Raw genomic sequence first — 14010 nt, 5'->3', positions numbered from 1 at the left:
GCTTGACCTTAGCTGCTCATCGGGATGCACTGAGCCGTCCCGGGGAGCGGAGGCATCTTTTGTAGGTTGAAGGTTACTGCAGACTGTTGCTAAAACACCAAGGATCCTAGTAACCCTCATGAGGAAATGATGGTGCGTTAATGAGTCAAACTAAAGGCTGTTTCTGTTCTCTTGTAGCTGTGGAGACCCAGAGCACAAGCTCAGAGGAGATCGTTCCCAGCCCACCTTCTCCACCTCCTCCACCACGGGTCTACAAGCCCTGTTTCGTCTGCCAGGACAAGTCCTCGGGCTACCATTATGGAGTTAGTGCTTGTGAAGGGTGCAAGGTAAGAATCTGTCCCGTCCACGTTTACAGGATTGAGGCCTCAAATATTTAGATGCTTTAGTCACACAATCAGTAGGTTTACATGGACAACAATATTCCGATTTGAACACGATTTAAATAATACTGTGTTTAAGAATCTATGTCAACAGATTTTTGATTACTTTAGTCCGGCTAAAGTCACACTCGAAGTAAACACAAATCAAATCGAGACATGTGGAATATTCCTATTTTAGACACATAATTGAAGTGCAGAATAGACATACACACCTTAATCACACTTATAGCATCGTGTAGGACTTTTTGCCGCATTTTGCGACAGGATCCACACACGACCATGGTCAAGCACTTGACAGCATTTAAAAGAGCATGACTTCAACAGCACCATCGTCTTTTTGCATGTATAACATGACAAATAACTAACTGCACTTTCGTAAAATAAAAAATGAAACGCACAAAACTGTATATGGCATCATAAAAGCATCTCATGTAAACACCTTAAATATTGCCTTATTCAGAATAAGGTAAATAATTTGATTACTGATGTCCATTTAAGTATACTCACCGCTATTTCTTTAAAATAAGTGACACTTGTTTTTACTATTTTGTAAATGCAGAGGCATTCAGCCTTCAAGTATCCAAATACTTTTTGGTGTTTTTGAAAATGTGAATCTCTGAATCTGGGCATTTGGGAGTCAGGAAATTATACCATGTGGTAATTTGAGTTATTACAGTTTATCACTAAATGAATCGGGTAGTAATATTGTACCAGTAGATTGTGTATTCCAAAATTCACACAAACATGTATAACTTGCTACTTTTGTTAACCTTTAACGCTAAATATGTTTTGCGGTATCAAGCAGTGCTTCTGGTGACAGCCTCCTGTACTGACGTTTACTGTGGGGGGGGCACAACGGTGAACTCTAGCCTTTTACTTCAGTGCTACTTAATAATTGAAGACTGGTAGAGTATACAATGTATGATCTACACAGTGTCTCCCTGAGAAAGAGAAACACAGGGTTTGGAGATGAACTATGATAGTTACAAAGCCCCCTTATCTGAGCGCAGCCGCAGGGAAGTGTGGGTGGAGAGCGCGCACGTACACTCACACACACAGTGCTGCTCGCTGAGAAATAAACATGACTTCATTAAATTTGCATGTGCTATCTTCTCCCTTTCTGGCTGCCTTTGAATAGTGGGAGGACATATCTGCACTCGTCTTTCCCTTCAGAAAGCTCCTGTCACTCTCCTCCTCTTGCCTCTACAGCCCTGTCTGCTTCGAGATGAACAAAGAGAGGAGTCAGCATTTGGGCTATATGTCCTTAAGTCAGTTACTTGCATTTTTGTGTTGTAGTCCATATTGAAGGTAGCCATCCATATAGCTACCACTTTAACAAAGGTGGAGGAAACTGGCTTATTAGGGACTGATTTGCAACACTCCTCCTTAAATGTTGTCTTTTTTAATCATTGGTGTCTTGTTTTCTGTGGCTGTGCGTGAGAACGATCAGCGTTTGAGTTTTTGTACATTAGCTGTGCTCCAGACTCTAGTGAGCCGACAGCTGCCTAGCACACTAGTTATGCCCAAAGTAAGGTGTCCAGATGTGCCACTTCCTGGTGACATGATCTGGCCAGGATTTCTAAATTGCCTAAAATAACCAGATGTTGGTTGTTTGCGCTGCAATGATCCATCATTGTATAAAATCAAAATACAGCGATTGCATGTTTGCCACTTCGCCCCACCCTTACTCCATGTGATGCCATGCTGCATAATTTAGCTGTTTACCATTTGGATCAAGCTTTACATCTGAATCGCATCCAAAATATTCCCTAGGTAGCCAGCTCACAAAGTTTTGTAACGGCTGCTGGTCTAAATCTTCGTTTAAATCTTCACGGCTACTAAGCACAAATAACTATCATACGCACAGCCCCTTAGTCACGCTAAACAGACGGATGGCCTTATTTTGATCTCACGGTCTCTCGTTCCAAATCCATTTGAAATAAACTGCATGTTTCATACACACACAAGCACACGCCTGCTGATCCGTTGTCTCAGTGCTCCTGGGGGTTTGTACTCATGTCCAGGATTAGTGGAGACACTAAAGAGGCTTAGCGCTCCTGCCAGTGAGAGCCACAGCAGACCTCAAACCGTTTCCTTCCTGCCCTCCTCTGCTGCCTTCGGCACACAGGATCTGGCCGGCAGGTCAGGACTGGGTCAATCCCGGGTTCACAGAGGTCAGGTGATGCCTAGACAGAGATTAGGATCACAGATCAGTCCTACATCCATTATGGCCTCTTCCTCATCCATCTCTACTTCTACACTTTGGTATCCATGTCTCTCAGACAACACTCTTTATCCTTATTAAAATCTGGATAAAACTTATTTATTATTAATTAAGGTTGATTACAGTAAGGATTTCTTGAATCAAGCACCAATCGATTGTGCCTTCAGAATACCATCTGTTGGGTGAGTGGTGGCTTCTAGTGCTGTAATAGTCCTGTCTTCTCAATAAAAGAGCCGTTCAGCAATTGATAAAGTCATCACATCACTGAAGCTCAGACGCGCGCTTAGGACTATATGTTCACGTTGGTTTGCGTGGACTGAAAATACGCTTTTTAAACACTTATCATATGAAACAACATTCCTGGGACAGTTGCTGTCAGATTTCATTGCTGATTTTTATATATGAAATTTAATCATACGTTTGGTGAACAGTTTTGAAGAATTAGTTTCCCTGTTCAAAGAGATAGATGGGAGATGCACAAGAATGCCCGAGAGGCATATCAGTTTATTCTCATGGCAAAGCTGGATTTTCAGCAGCTATTACTTTTTCCTCTCAATGGGCCAATGCTGCAGCCCCTAATCCGGTGGAATTACCCAGATGCCCCTCTGTTGCCAGAGCATTCTTCACACCTTGTGATGATATTGAGCTTCATTCCTGTGGCTTTCAGGCCTGACCAACAGCGGCACTGAGCAGAGCGAGGAAAAGAGGCCTTCTGATTGTGGACTGGTGTGACTTTTGTCATGGGTTTGTTATCACTGAATCAGCTCTCCAGGTGAGACGGCTGTCGGCTGTACAAAGGGTCCCTTCGCTCAGGAATCATGGGATATTTGGCTACTGATGTAAACACATTTTGTGAGGCAGTGTAGAGCTACTGCTTTGTTTTCAGCTGAATTTTGCTACATTTTTTATGAAGCCTGTGCAAAGTCAATTTAAATGTAATGCTTTTATTATACAACTGTTTGGGTTTTGAAACCATGCAAGCGAAATTGCTGCCCACTGAAAAAGGAAATGTGCAAGCAGCAGCACTCAACTTCATGTATCGTGTGTACAGCAGTGACTGACCTGCTGATACTGGTCCAGGAAGAAGCGTTTCATCTGCGTCTACCACAATGACCTCCAACAATGACCTCCAGAAGATCAGAGCTGGCATGAATAAAACATCCGATGAATGAGAGCGCCTCTGTAGGGAGATCAGGCCTCTGGGCAGCGCATTAGAAAACCATTTCGACTCGGCTCGGCGAGCACATGTTCTGTCACACATCTGCCATGCTCACCTTTTCCTTTATTACTTTTTCATAGCCGAGACCGAGTGTGAGAGGGACATGTCCTTTCAGCATGCGGGACGTGTCCTTGGGCACACGCTTTCGGTGAAATGACACGAGTGTTTTTAGATGGCATCCGCTGGACAGACCTGTCAAAAGCACACATACTAAAAGCTTCCCTCTGTGTCCTGACTTTTCCACTGAAAGCCTTTGGGATTATTGTTTCTACACCAGAGAGGGACAAAATTTTTACTGTATGCTTGTTTTTAAAATGGTAGCATGACTAGGGCACATTAAGATACCGTTCATGTGTAGTTAGATAATCATACAAACATAGCACCAATCATAGTGATCACAATGCATCACTTATAAGTCAGTATTAGTTTTTTTTTTTGTTGCTACATTTGGGGTATTTAATTCTGTATATTCTTCCCCTATTATTACGACTACCATAGTTAGCATTGAACGCTTATTTGGTCTTTAAAAATACAGATTTAATAAAAAATCATTTAATCTTTAGCAATCTTTGTTGTTGTTTTTTCTACTGTAAATTGTAATGATTCAAATCACTTGTAGTATTATGTATCTAGTAACTGATTGCATGTAATCTAGATTAAGTAATCAGATTGCAAAAAATGTTATATATAAATATATATATATATATATATATATATATATATATATATATATATATATATATATATATATATATATAATTAAAAAATGCAGATTACAGTGACTTTTTATTGATAACATTATTCATAATTTATTGATTCTCCCTGATTCTTATTTTTTCCTCTTAAATTTTTCCTTTCTAAACATCCTACTGTGTGTCATACCAGTTGCTTTGAGTATATTCACAAAGCCAGGAAAGAAGGAAATATTCCAATGAATATATTTTCTTTCTCTTTGCTTTTTTCAATATCAATATGATACATTTAATGGTAAATTTAAAGCAAATTTGTCTATCTAAAAGTAATCTAAAAAAGTAGTCCGAATACATTACCTTAAAATAAGTAACCTAGATTGCTCCTCATTAGTTTTCATCATGTAATGTGATCAGTAATTTAGCACAATTTGTAATTAATCTACACAGCTCTGTATTTATCCCTTTTAGTAACCTGTGAATGTGAATTTTATCAAATGTATTGACCTAATTTGTCAGGTATAAATCTGCAGCACAGAGTAATTCCTCTCATTTCGTGTTGACACTGAAGCGCTGGACCCATTGTGTTCCCGCTCAGCCCAGTCTGTGAATCCTGCAGCGCGCCGCTGATACCCACGTGCCCAGCGGCAGTCACGAGTGAAGCTTTCACGGTTTAATCCTCAGCCAGAGAGCCGTGGTCGCAGCACAGCAGCTCAAATCCCTTTCACAAGCCCGCGCAATCACACTTGGGCGTCTGCTCTCTGATCTTTTGTGGCTTCGGCTGCATCTTTCCTGCCTTTGCCCTGTACGTTTGTGACCTCGGCCTGACTCTCTGCCCTCGAGAGTCTGACCAAGCAGTAATTAAGATCAGGAGAATAATGTAATGAATCTCTCTTTGGAAGCCCTTCGCTCGAGTATTATGTGGGTTAAGCCCTGCTGGGTATTAGCCAATGGGAACCTCTGGGCACTTCAACTGAGAGATAATACCCAGCAGCCTTAATACAGCCAAATCTAAACCGAGCTCAGCCAGCCACGTGTGTGTGTGTGAGAGAGAGAGCTGTATCTATGCCATGGTTGATTATTCGTGTTTTCATGTTTGTGTACAGTGACGATACGCATAATGCTGAATGGATGAATATCTGGTGAATCATTAGTGTTTTGAAATAACCGTTCTTCCTCAGTCTTGTCGACTTCTGTGGGCTGGTGTTAATTTGCTTCCAGCTATAGTAAACCTCTGTGTCTTGCTTGTCTCCTCAGGGCTTTTTCCGAAGGAGCATTCAGAAGAACATGCTGTACACCTGCCACAGAGAGAAGAGCTGTATCATCAACAAGGTCACCCGAAACCGCTGCCAGTACTGCCGGCTGCAGAAGTGCCTGGAAGTGGGCATGTCTAAAGAATGTAAGTGTCTACATACACTAAAAGTCCCTTAATCATGAACGACTGGACAAGTCACGGAAGCTCATTTGTCAAAGGCTGATCTAGTGTACAGCAACAATACAGGTACCATGGTACCCCAAACATGATGGTCCACTTGCGAGAAACCTCCTTTCTAACGTATAAAGGCACCTATACAGTCGTCGGAGGCAAGAACACAGGTTGTAAGTTTAAGGATAACTTCGATGAAAGGTTTTGATCCATTTCAGATGTTGACAAGTGTGTACATTCTTCTGTAAAGGCACATTTAAAGTGTAAAAAATATATATTTTTAAATATTATCTGTACTTTACAGTACAGTATTTAAAGTACTGCACCCTTATATTTTTGTAATATCGCTATATTAATCAGCACAACTGTCTTCATTGTTTCTAAGAAATGTTTTGTGAGCAGTAAATCATCATATAAGAATGCATTCTGAAGGATCATGTGACACTGAAGAAAATGTATTGCAAACATTTTTAAAAATGTATTCAAGTAGTTATTTTAAATAGTAGTAATGGTATTTCACAGTATTGCTGTTTTCACTATGTTTGCTCAAATAAATGCAGCATATGTTTAATGCACTGTGCCAGGGAGACCTCTTGTCAGACATCTGTCTCTCTGGTCCTGCTGTCTCCATCTACTGGACCGAGTGCTCAAGTGCTCTGCACCATGACCACAGACAGGACATTTGCCAGTGTTATTTAAAGCATTTATAGTGATGTCTGTGTGACAGGCTTGTGTACAAGCATTTAATAAGGAGTTGTGCTGCTTTGTGTTTTTGTGCTAGGACAAATGAACGTCATGATGAATACCTGCTATATTTTTAATTAATAGTTTTTTTTATCTGTTTTACTGTAGTGCATTATTATTGCTTTATCTGATGTATTTGTTGCAGTAGTACACCATTTAGTTGCTTTCGCCTTTAAGTATGAATATGGATTTTGTATGTACCTTTTGTTCTGTTATTAGCATGAAAGTGCAGATACTTTTCTTTCTGTGCTGTACTGAACTATAGTTTGCGTTTTCTATCACGAAACCTCTGCCCCAGATTTGTTATTTTACATATTTCATTCTCTCCTCCCGGATATGATGGCGCGCTCTTGTCATCATAAAGTTGTTTGCAAGCAGGTTTCGTCTTCTCGCACATGTCGTGTCGTGAAAGATTACCTCCCTGCGTTAATAGTTCTTTAATGGCTCCATTAGATTGTGTTTTCCGAGCCCACGCTGGCACCCAGCTCCCTCTGGAGAAATGAATATGTGGCTGTGGGGAGAAGTGAGGGAGAATCATCCTTTACCACCCTCTCTCTCTCGCTCGCTCGCTCGCTTTCTCGCTCCCCTGCGTGTATGTGGAGGAGGGAGAAGAAGAGCGAGGAGTTATCTTTAGACAAAGGAAGGAGTCCTAACCGAAAACAGCAAGAAAACATGAGATAAAGGAGTGATTGAGGCTGTGAGGACAAGAAAACCCAGAGATTGTGAGGTTCCAGGAAGAAGGGAAGAAGGGAAGGAGGGAGGAATGCAGGCGCAGAGGGAGAGCACGTTTAAAGCGGGCTGAGATTTGTCATGTGACGTGATTAGATTAGGCTGGATTTTAGTGAACGCAGAGGTCGTTTGTCACAGTTATTAACAACCACCAACATTCATTTCTCATCTCTGCACGCTGCACACCATCAGCACATCTGTGTGTGTGTGTGTGTGTGTGTGTGTGTGATGAAACACAATGAGTGCATTTACATGCACCATCTTACAGTCATTATTTTTTCCAGTGAAGTTTGCAATTCTTCAGTGTCATTAATATTTTCTCATCCCAGTTTAATGTGCAAAAACAACTAATTAAACCACGCACGGATTTCCCTGAAAAGTGTAAATACTGGGATGTGATCAAAAGATTGATTGTTTCAGCAGCCCGAACACCTCGATACAGAAATGTGGATTCGACCGATGGCATGAGATATTAACATGGAGCTATGTTTTTGGCCCCTCAACAGCACAAGTGGGGCTTCATTGTCCTACATTTGGTTGCAGTTGGTGCTGAAATGACACACTTCATCTTTGAAAACAAACACTGCTGTTCAGGAAGATATTTTAAAACCTATCTGTACATGTTTTCAAAGTCTCATGCTCACCAAGGTTACATTTAATAATAGTAGAGTAAAAACAATACATATTAATAACATTTAATATGCTTGATTTGCTGCTCAAGAAAGGTATTAATGTTGAAAACAGTTGTGCTTGTTTTTCCATTTTCAAATGCATTCATCTGAATTTAAACCTTTTAAGTTATAAATGACATTACTGTCAGCTTTGTTCGATGTATTGTGTTTTTGCTGAATGAAGGTGCTCATTTCTTAATCTTAGTGATTTTTGATGCTGAATGGCTAAAACGGTCTCGTTCAGGAGTAGGTCACTATTGGTTTTATGCGAAACCTAATTTTCAAGTTATCCTCATTTTGCTCCGCATGTAAACACTGTTAATGGCATTTTGGCGTATTGTTCACATTTATGTTTACATTGATGTCAAAGCCAAAAGGAAAAAGGCGTTTTCAAAATCTTGCTGTAAACACTTCTCTTGCATTGGTGTGTGTGTGTATAATGAGCTCGTCTGTGTGTTGTTGTGAAACACGTGTATATCGGATGCATGTATAATGCCCCTAAATATTCACAGCGTTTTTTTATCTTCTCTATTATTGTGTAGTTTATACCGTTCTTAAGGCAGTTGAATACACATTTTCAGTGTCACAGAAAGAGAAGGGAAGACCTCAGAGAATCACGTCCTTGGAGTTTTCCCTCTTTTTCTGCTTGTTTAGCGATTGAGACTCTCTTACCTAAAGCTCTTTTTGAACTGTCACATCAAAGCACTTGGTTTTTTATTCAGCTCTTTAACCCTGTGGAAATACTGCAAGAAATGTATTTCTATATGCATGTTCCTTTTCTCTCTCTTTCTCTATCTATCTATCTATATACACCCCATATGTGCTCTGATTGACCTACTTAATCCGTCTCCTCCTCTTTCATTCGTTGTTGTTTTGAAGTAGATTAGCTGCCAAAATGATTGAATCTCAAGAAGAACATGCATCTAAGGTTTAACGGTGTATGATCTGCTGTTTTCTCTGGACTTTTACTGCCATCTTGTGGCACGTGTGAATGATTAGTTAGATATTTCTTTCTTATTGCCACTTCTGGTATAAAGCATAGAAATATACTTGTATGTTTATGTATGGTTATGTAATTAATGAGTGGAGTGAGTAAATCTGATGGTTTGACCTGTTTCCTCTTGTCGTCACAGCTGTTCGGAACGACCGGAACAAGAGGAAGAAGGAAGAGAAGAAGCAGGAGTGTTCGGAGAGTTACGTGTTAAGTCCTGATACGGTGCAGATGATCGAGCGGGTCAGGAAGGCCCATCAGGAAACCTTCCCCTCTCTGTGCCAGCTGGGCAAATACACCACCGTAAGTCAGACGCAAAGCAGCTTCTCGTTTTTGGAATTGTGGGTAAATAAATTGCAAGCTAAGCAAACATTGTCTCTGTCCTGGAACAGAACAACAGTGCAGACCACAGGGTCGCTCTGGATGTGGACCTGTGGGACAAGTTCAGTGAACTCTCCACCAAATGCATTATTAAGACGGTGGAGTTCGCCAAGCAGCTGCCGGGCTTCACCACACTCACTATCGCGGATCAGATCACCCTGTTAAAGGCCGCCTGTCTCGACATCCTGGTAAGAGCACAACACACTTACATCTGTTCTTGTGTCTAAATAGTGCATGAATGAACACTGCAGCAGTGTCACCTTCCCTGTGTCTTTCGTTCTGGTCTACAGATTCTGCGAATATGTACACGCTACACACCGGATCAGGACACCATGACGTTTTCAGACGGTCTGACACTGAACCGCACGCAGATGCACAACGCCGGCTTCGGTCCACTGACGGATCTGGTTTTCGCTTTCGCCAACCAGCTCCTGCCTCTGGAGATGGATGATGCAGAGACGGGGCTCCTCAGCGCCATCTGTCTGCTGTGTGGAGGTACTGCAGCTCTTGAACCAAATCCAGTCAGAGACACTTACTGCCATATTTTGGTTTGTGAATGTCTTTACTTAAATGTTTCACTTACTCAGTTCTCACATATAATTTTTTTTGTTTTGCATTTTATCTGTCAGTCCTTCTCTTGGGCTTTTACATCTCTTGTATTAGGGTTGTCAAAATGGCTGAAAAACTAAATTCAAACTTTGCACTTTAAATATTATCAATATTCAGATTATATCTTAATTTAAACGTTATAATTTCAGTTGGGGGGGGGGGTGTTTTGTCTTCTCTCCTGAGGCCACAAGAGAGCACGTCAAGCTAAATATTACTAATGCACTTTTGTTAAGTTCAATGTACACACATTTTATGCTTTTGAAGCATAAAACTCGCATTGTTGATAGAAGCCCCTTTAGAAAATGTGCAAATATGTGTTCTTTGTGAAAGGCTTAGTTTTAGTTTTGACTTAACATCATCTCCGTGTGGATGTCCTCTTTTTACAGTGTTTTTAATGAACATTGCAGCAGAGAGGGTTCAACTGGAAAGGCTTACAAAACATTAAAAAGCAACGACACTTGCATCGTCACTGCGTTTCGTGTTTAATTAAATTGCATTCAGTTTTTCAGGTGTCCATCAGACAGCCTTATCAGTGGCACAAGAAATGTGTTTTGTTAGCCTATTTAATGTTTTGATAGTCTAAGATTTTTTTCTTAAATTTGGCGAATATTCAAAATTCAAATTTTTATTTGACAGCTCTAACTTGTATACCAAATTATATCGTCCAATTTTGACTGTTTAATAATGTTGGTTTTATTTTTTTATTTTTATTTTTTTTTTTAATTGTGGGTTCATCTGCCTTTTCAAATTATATTTAACAACACATTTTTTTTATTCACAACAATTCATATTATTATAAATAATATTTTTATTCAATAAATATTTTAATAATATAATTTCTCCTAATTATAATTTGCCAACCTGAATTATAATTTAATAGTATTAAATCATTTTAAATCATTATCATTTTCTTCCATTTCGGAAGTCTTTTGAATAGAGTTAAAAAAAATTATTTCTTTATGAGTTCTAGAGCATTGATGCTCGTGTCATTCTCTGTGAGCTGACGTTATTAAACCCTGTGCACTTGTGCTCAGACCGGCAGGATCTGGAGCAGTCGGATAAGGTGGATGTGCTTCAGGAGCCACTGCTGGAGGCCCTGAAGATCTACGTGAGAAAGAGGAGGCCTCATAAACCACACATGTTCCCCAAGATGCTGATGAAGATCACAGACCTGAGGAGCATCAGCGCTAAAGGTGACGCTCACAGTCACTCTTTGAACATCAAGCTTGACTCATCCAGAATCCATTCTAACATTATTTTCTGTGTTTCTCCATCAGGAGCCGAGCGAGTAATAACTCTGAAAATGGAGATTCCCGGCTCCATGCCTCCACTCATTCAGGAGATGCTGGAGAATTCGGAGGGTCTGGAGGGCGGCGGGGCGAGAGGAGGAGGAGGAAAAGGAGCGCCACCAGGAAGCTGCAGCCCCAGTTTGTCTCCGAGCTCAACACACAGCAGCCCCTCAGCTCACTCCCCCTGAGTCTCACCTCCAGACAGGGCTCCGTACGGAACAAACTGGTTCCAAACCAGAAATAAGCCACAGCCGACCCGCGCCAGAAACCAGAATTCCGGTAGACTTTGATCCGGGATTACCGGACCCGAACAGTTAATCTGGCCGGCTTTCATTAGCTGAAGACCAATTGAGCTCCACACAGGCCGAGCCTGCTCAAAACTCACACCGTCAATAAAAGCAGCAGTGATTCAGTGACTAGCAGAGTCCTGCAGCTGTCCACATGGCTGTGATCTGTGGAGACGTCCTGTGTGTGCAGAAGCGGCTCTTTTCTGTGTCTTCCCAGCTCCGCTCCCATCACACAAACTGTGAAGGCCCAGATGAAGCTCTCTTCCTCTTGAGCCTGCGACTTTATTTTATAAATTTTAATCTCTTAAGAGCAAGCTAAAGGACATTAGGACGTCAAATGTCCGCAAGTCAGGGACATTTTGAACTTTCCAGCCGTTTTGGTTCGGTTTCTTTTGTTTTCTTACAAAAAGATATATGAATATATGAAATCTATATTGACAGAAAAATGAGATTTGAATCTTGTGTCTTAGGTGGAATGCAGAACAGTTCTTATCTTCTCTCTCTCACTTTTCTCTCGAGGGTTAAACACGTCTAATGTCGACCTACTGTCATACACAAGGGAACTGAAAATCACACTAGCACTGAAAATCATCCGATGGGGTTAAAACGCAATTTTGTTCATGATTTCGAGACTTATTCACAATGATCAACATTGGCAGTTGTGGCAAAGAAATGAAGGATCTCATGTCAACAGCTTGTGATTATGACGATGTGTATGAGATCTCAGAGTGGGAAATGCCTTTGTGTAGCTTTTTAATATTGTTTCTTAATTTACTCTTAATTTTTGTAATTGTCAGCTGTCGAAAGACAGAGACGACCTCTACACAGTATTAGCAGATTATAAAATAAAAAAAGAGATTTCCAAACATAATGACTCACAAAGAATACAAAGTGTATTTTTAGTGCTCGAAGAAAAACGTGCCATTTCAAAAGTATTGAGAATGTTGTAACAGAACGTCATGCCTTTTTTTCTTTTTTTTTACACCTCAGTTTGTGGTAGATTTGTTTCTAATCATCTGTCACGTGTCTCTTCTGTACCTTACACAACATCACTGCCTCTGCTCTCCTGCAACAATCATTGAACAGTTGTGAACAACAACACTGCCTCTGTGTGACAATCACTTTAAGTAAAGCTCACAAACAACTCTGCCTCTGTAACACACACTGATCCGCGTCAGACCTCTGGGTTTATGACACCACTAGCCTTGTTTTTTTAGGTCTAAAAGCATCAAATAAGTACTGATTTCACAATTAGAGTTTCCTAGAAATGCTTTATTAAGAGCAAGATCTTGCATTGACGTTTCTGATAATGTAGCATTCTTTTGTTTTAAATGAAATTAGTCTTATCTGAACCACCAGAGACATTTTGTCTTTATTTACTCATTTTATTCCAAATCATAGTGTGTATGTGTGTGTATGTTCGTTCGTTCTGCAAAAGATATACAGGTTTTTATTTTTTTTTTTTAGTTTTTTTTTTTTTTTTTTGACAGAAGTGTCCCTTTTAAACAAAACAATAGCTTGATAAATTAATAGGTTTAGGAGGCACCATACAACCCAGTTCTGCTGGATCAGTGTCAGCATATCATGATTTGTACCAGTTTACAACAGCTCTGCCTCTGCATCACATCTGCTGAACCTGGTGTCATGAAAGTTTGAACAGTGCGGTGGGTCGAAATGACTTCCTCTTTAACATGTTTCTCTGAGGGTGGAGTGTGAATTGCTTCACTGCAACTATGCACACAACATGCACAGAGCTACAGTCTATTCCCTTCTGTCTACCTGTTTGAAAAAAAAAATCACAAGACTCTTCCACTGTCCGTTTCATTTGATTCTGCATTTGAAGGTTCACTGCTTTTGAGACGTACTGCATCACAGACCTCGACGGGCCTCTTCTCTCACTCGAAGTATGACAAACAGAGATCTACACGATGTACAGCACAAACCCTGTACTGCTTTAACAGTTGTTATACAGTCAACCGCACAAAATGTTTCTGTTGTGTCAGGTGATCATAATAAAGACTTCTGTTTTGTGTGTTTTTGAACATGCTGGGTTTTTGTGAAATTTATTTATATATATATATATATATATATATATATATATATATATATATATATATATATATATTTTTTTTTTTTTAGGGGTGTAACGGTACGTGTATTCATATCGGACTGTTTCAGTACAGGACTTTCGGTACGGACCGAATGACAGAATACAATATTTTGTGTGCGGAACATGGGTACATTTTCGTGTTTCCAAATGAACATATTAAGTGGTGGAAGTCTCCGCGTTCAGCGCAAATCCCGCCCTGCAGCTGATTCTAAGCATAGACAGTAAAAGAAATGGACACAGCGACCCCATTGGAACTCAATT

The 14010-nt window shown here is 40.3% G+C and overlaps 1 protein-coding gene across 3 annotated transcripts in view; it reads left to right on the top strand.

Annotated features, from left to right (window-relative positions):
• Positions 1-13681, top strand: part of LOC113047292 (retinoic acid receptor alpha-B) — a 117318-nt gene extending 103637 nt beyond the window's left edge. For all 3 annotated transcript variants that reach the window (XM_026208647.1, XM_026208645.1, XM_026208644.1), the window contains 7 exons: positions 178-326; positions 5770-5911; positions 9216-9376; positions 9466-9642; positions 9745-9949; positions 11098-11256; positions 11341-13681. In XM_026208647.1, coding sequence (XP_026064432.1) covers positions 178-326; positions 5770-5911; positions 9216-9376; positions 9466-9642; positions 9745-9949; positions 11098-11256; positions 11341-11540 — 1193 coding nt within the window. In that variant the 3' untranslated portion in view covers positions 11541-13681. The remainder of the gene's footprint in view (positions 1-177; positions 327-5769; positions 5912-9215; positions 9377-9465; positions 9643-9744; positions 9950-11097; positions 11257-11340) is intronic.
• The last annotated feature ends 329 nt before the right edge of the window (positions 13682-14010 follow it).

Source organism: Carassius auratus, chromosome 28, assembly GCF_003368295.1.
Source record: "Carassius auratus strain Wakin chromosome 28, ASM336829v1, whole genome shotgun sequence".
Lineage (NCBI taxonomy): Eukaryota > Metazoa > Chordata > Actinopteri > Cypriniformes > Cyprinidae > Carassius > Carassius auratus.
This window is presented reverse-complemented; position numbering and strand designations above follow the sequence as displayed.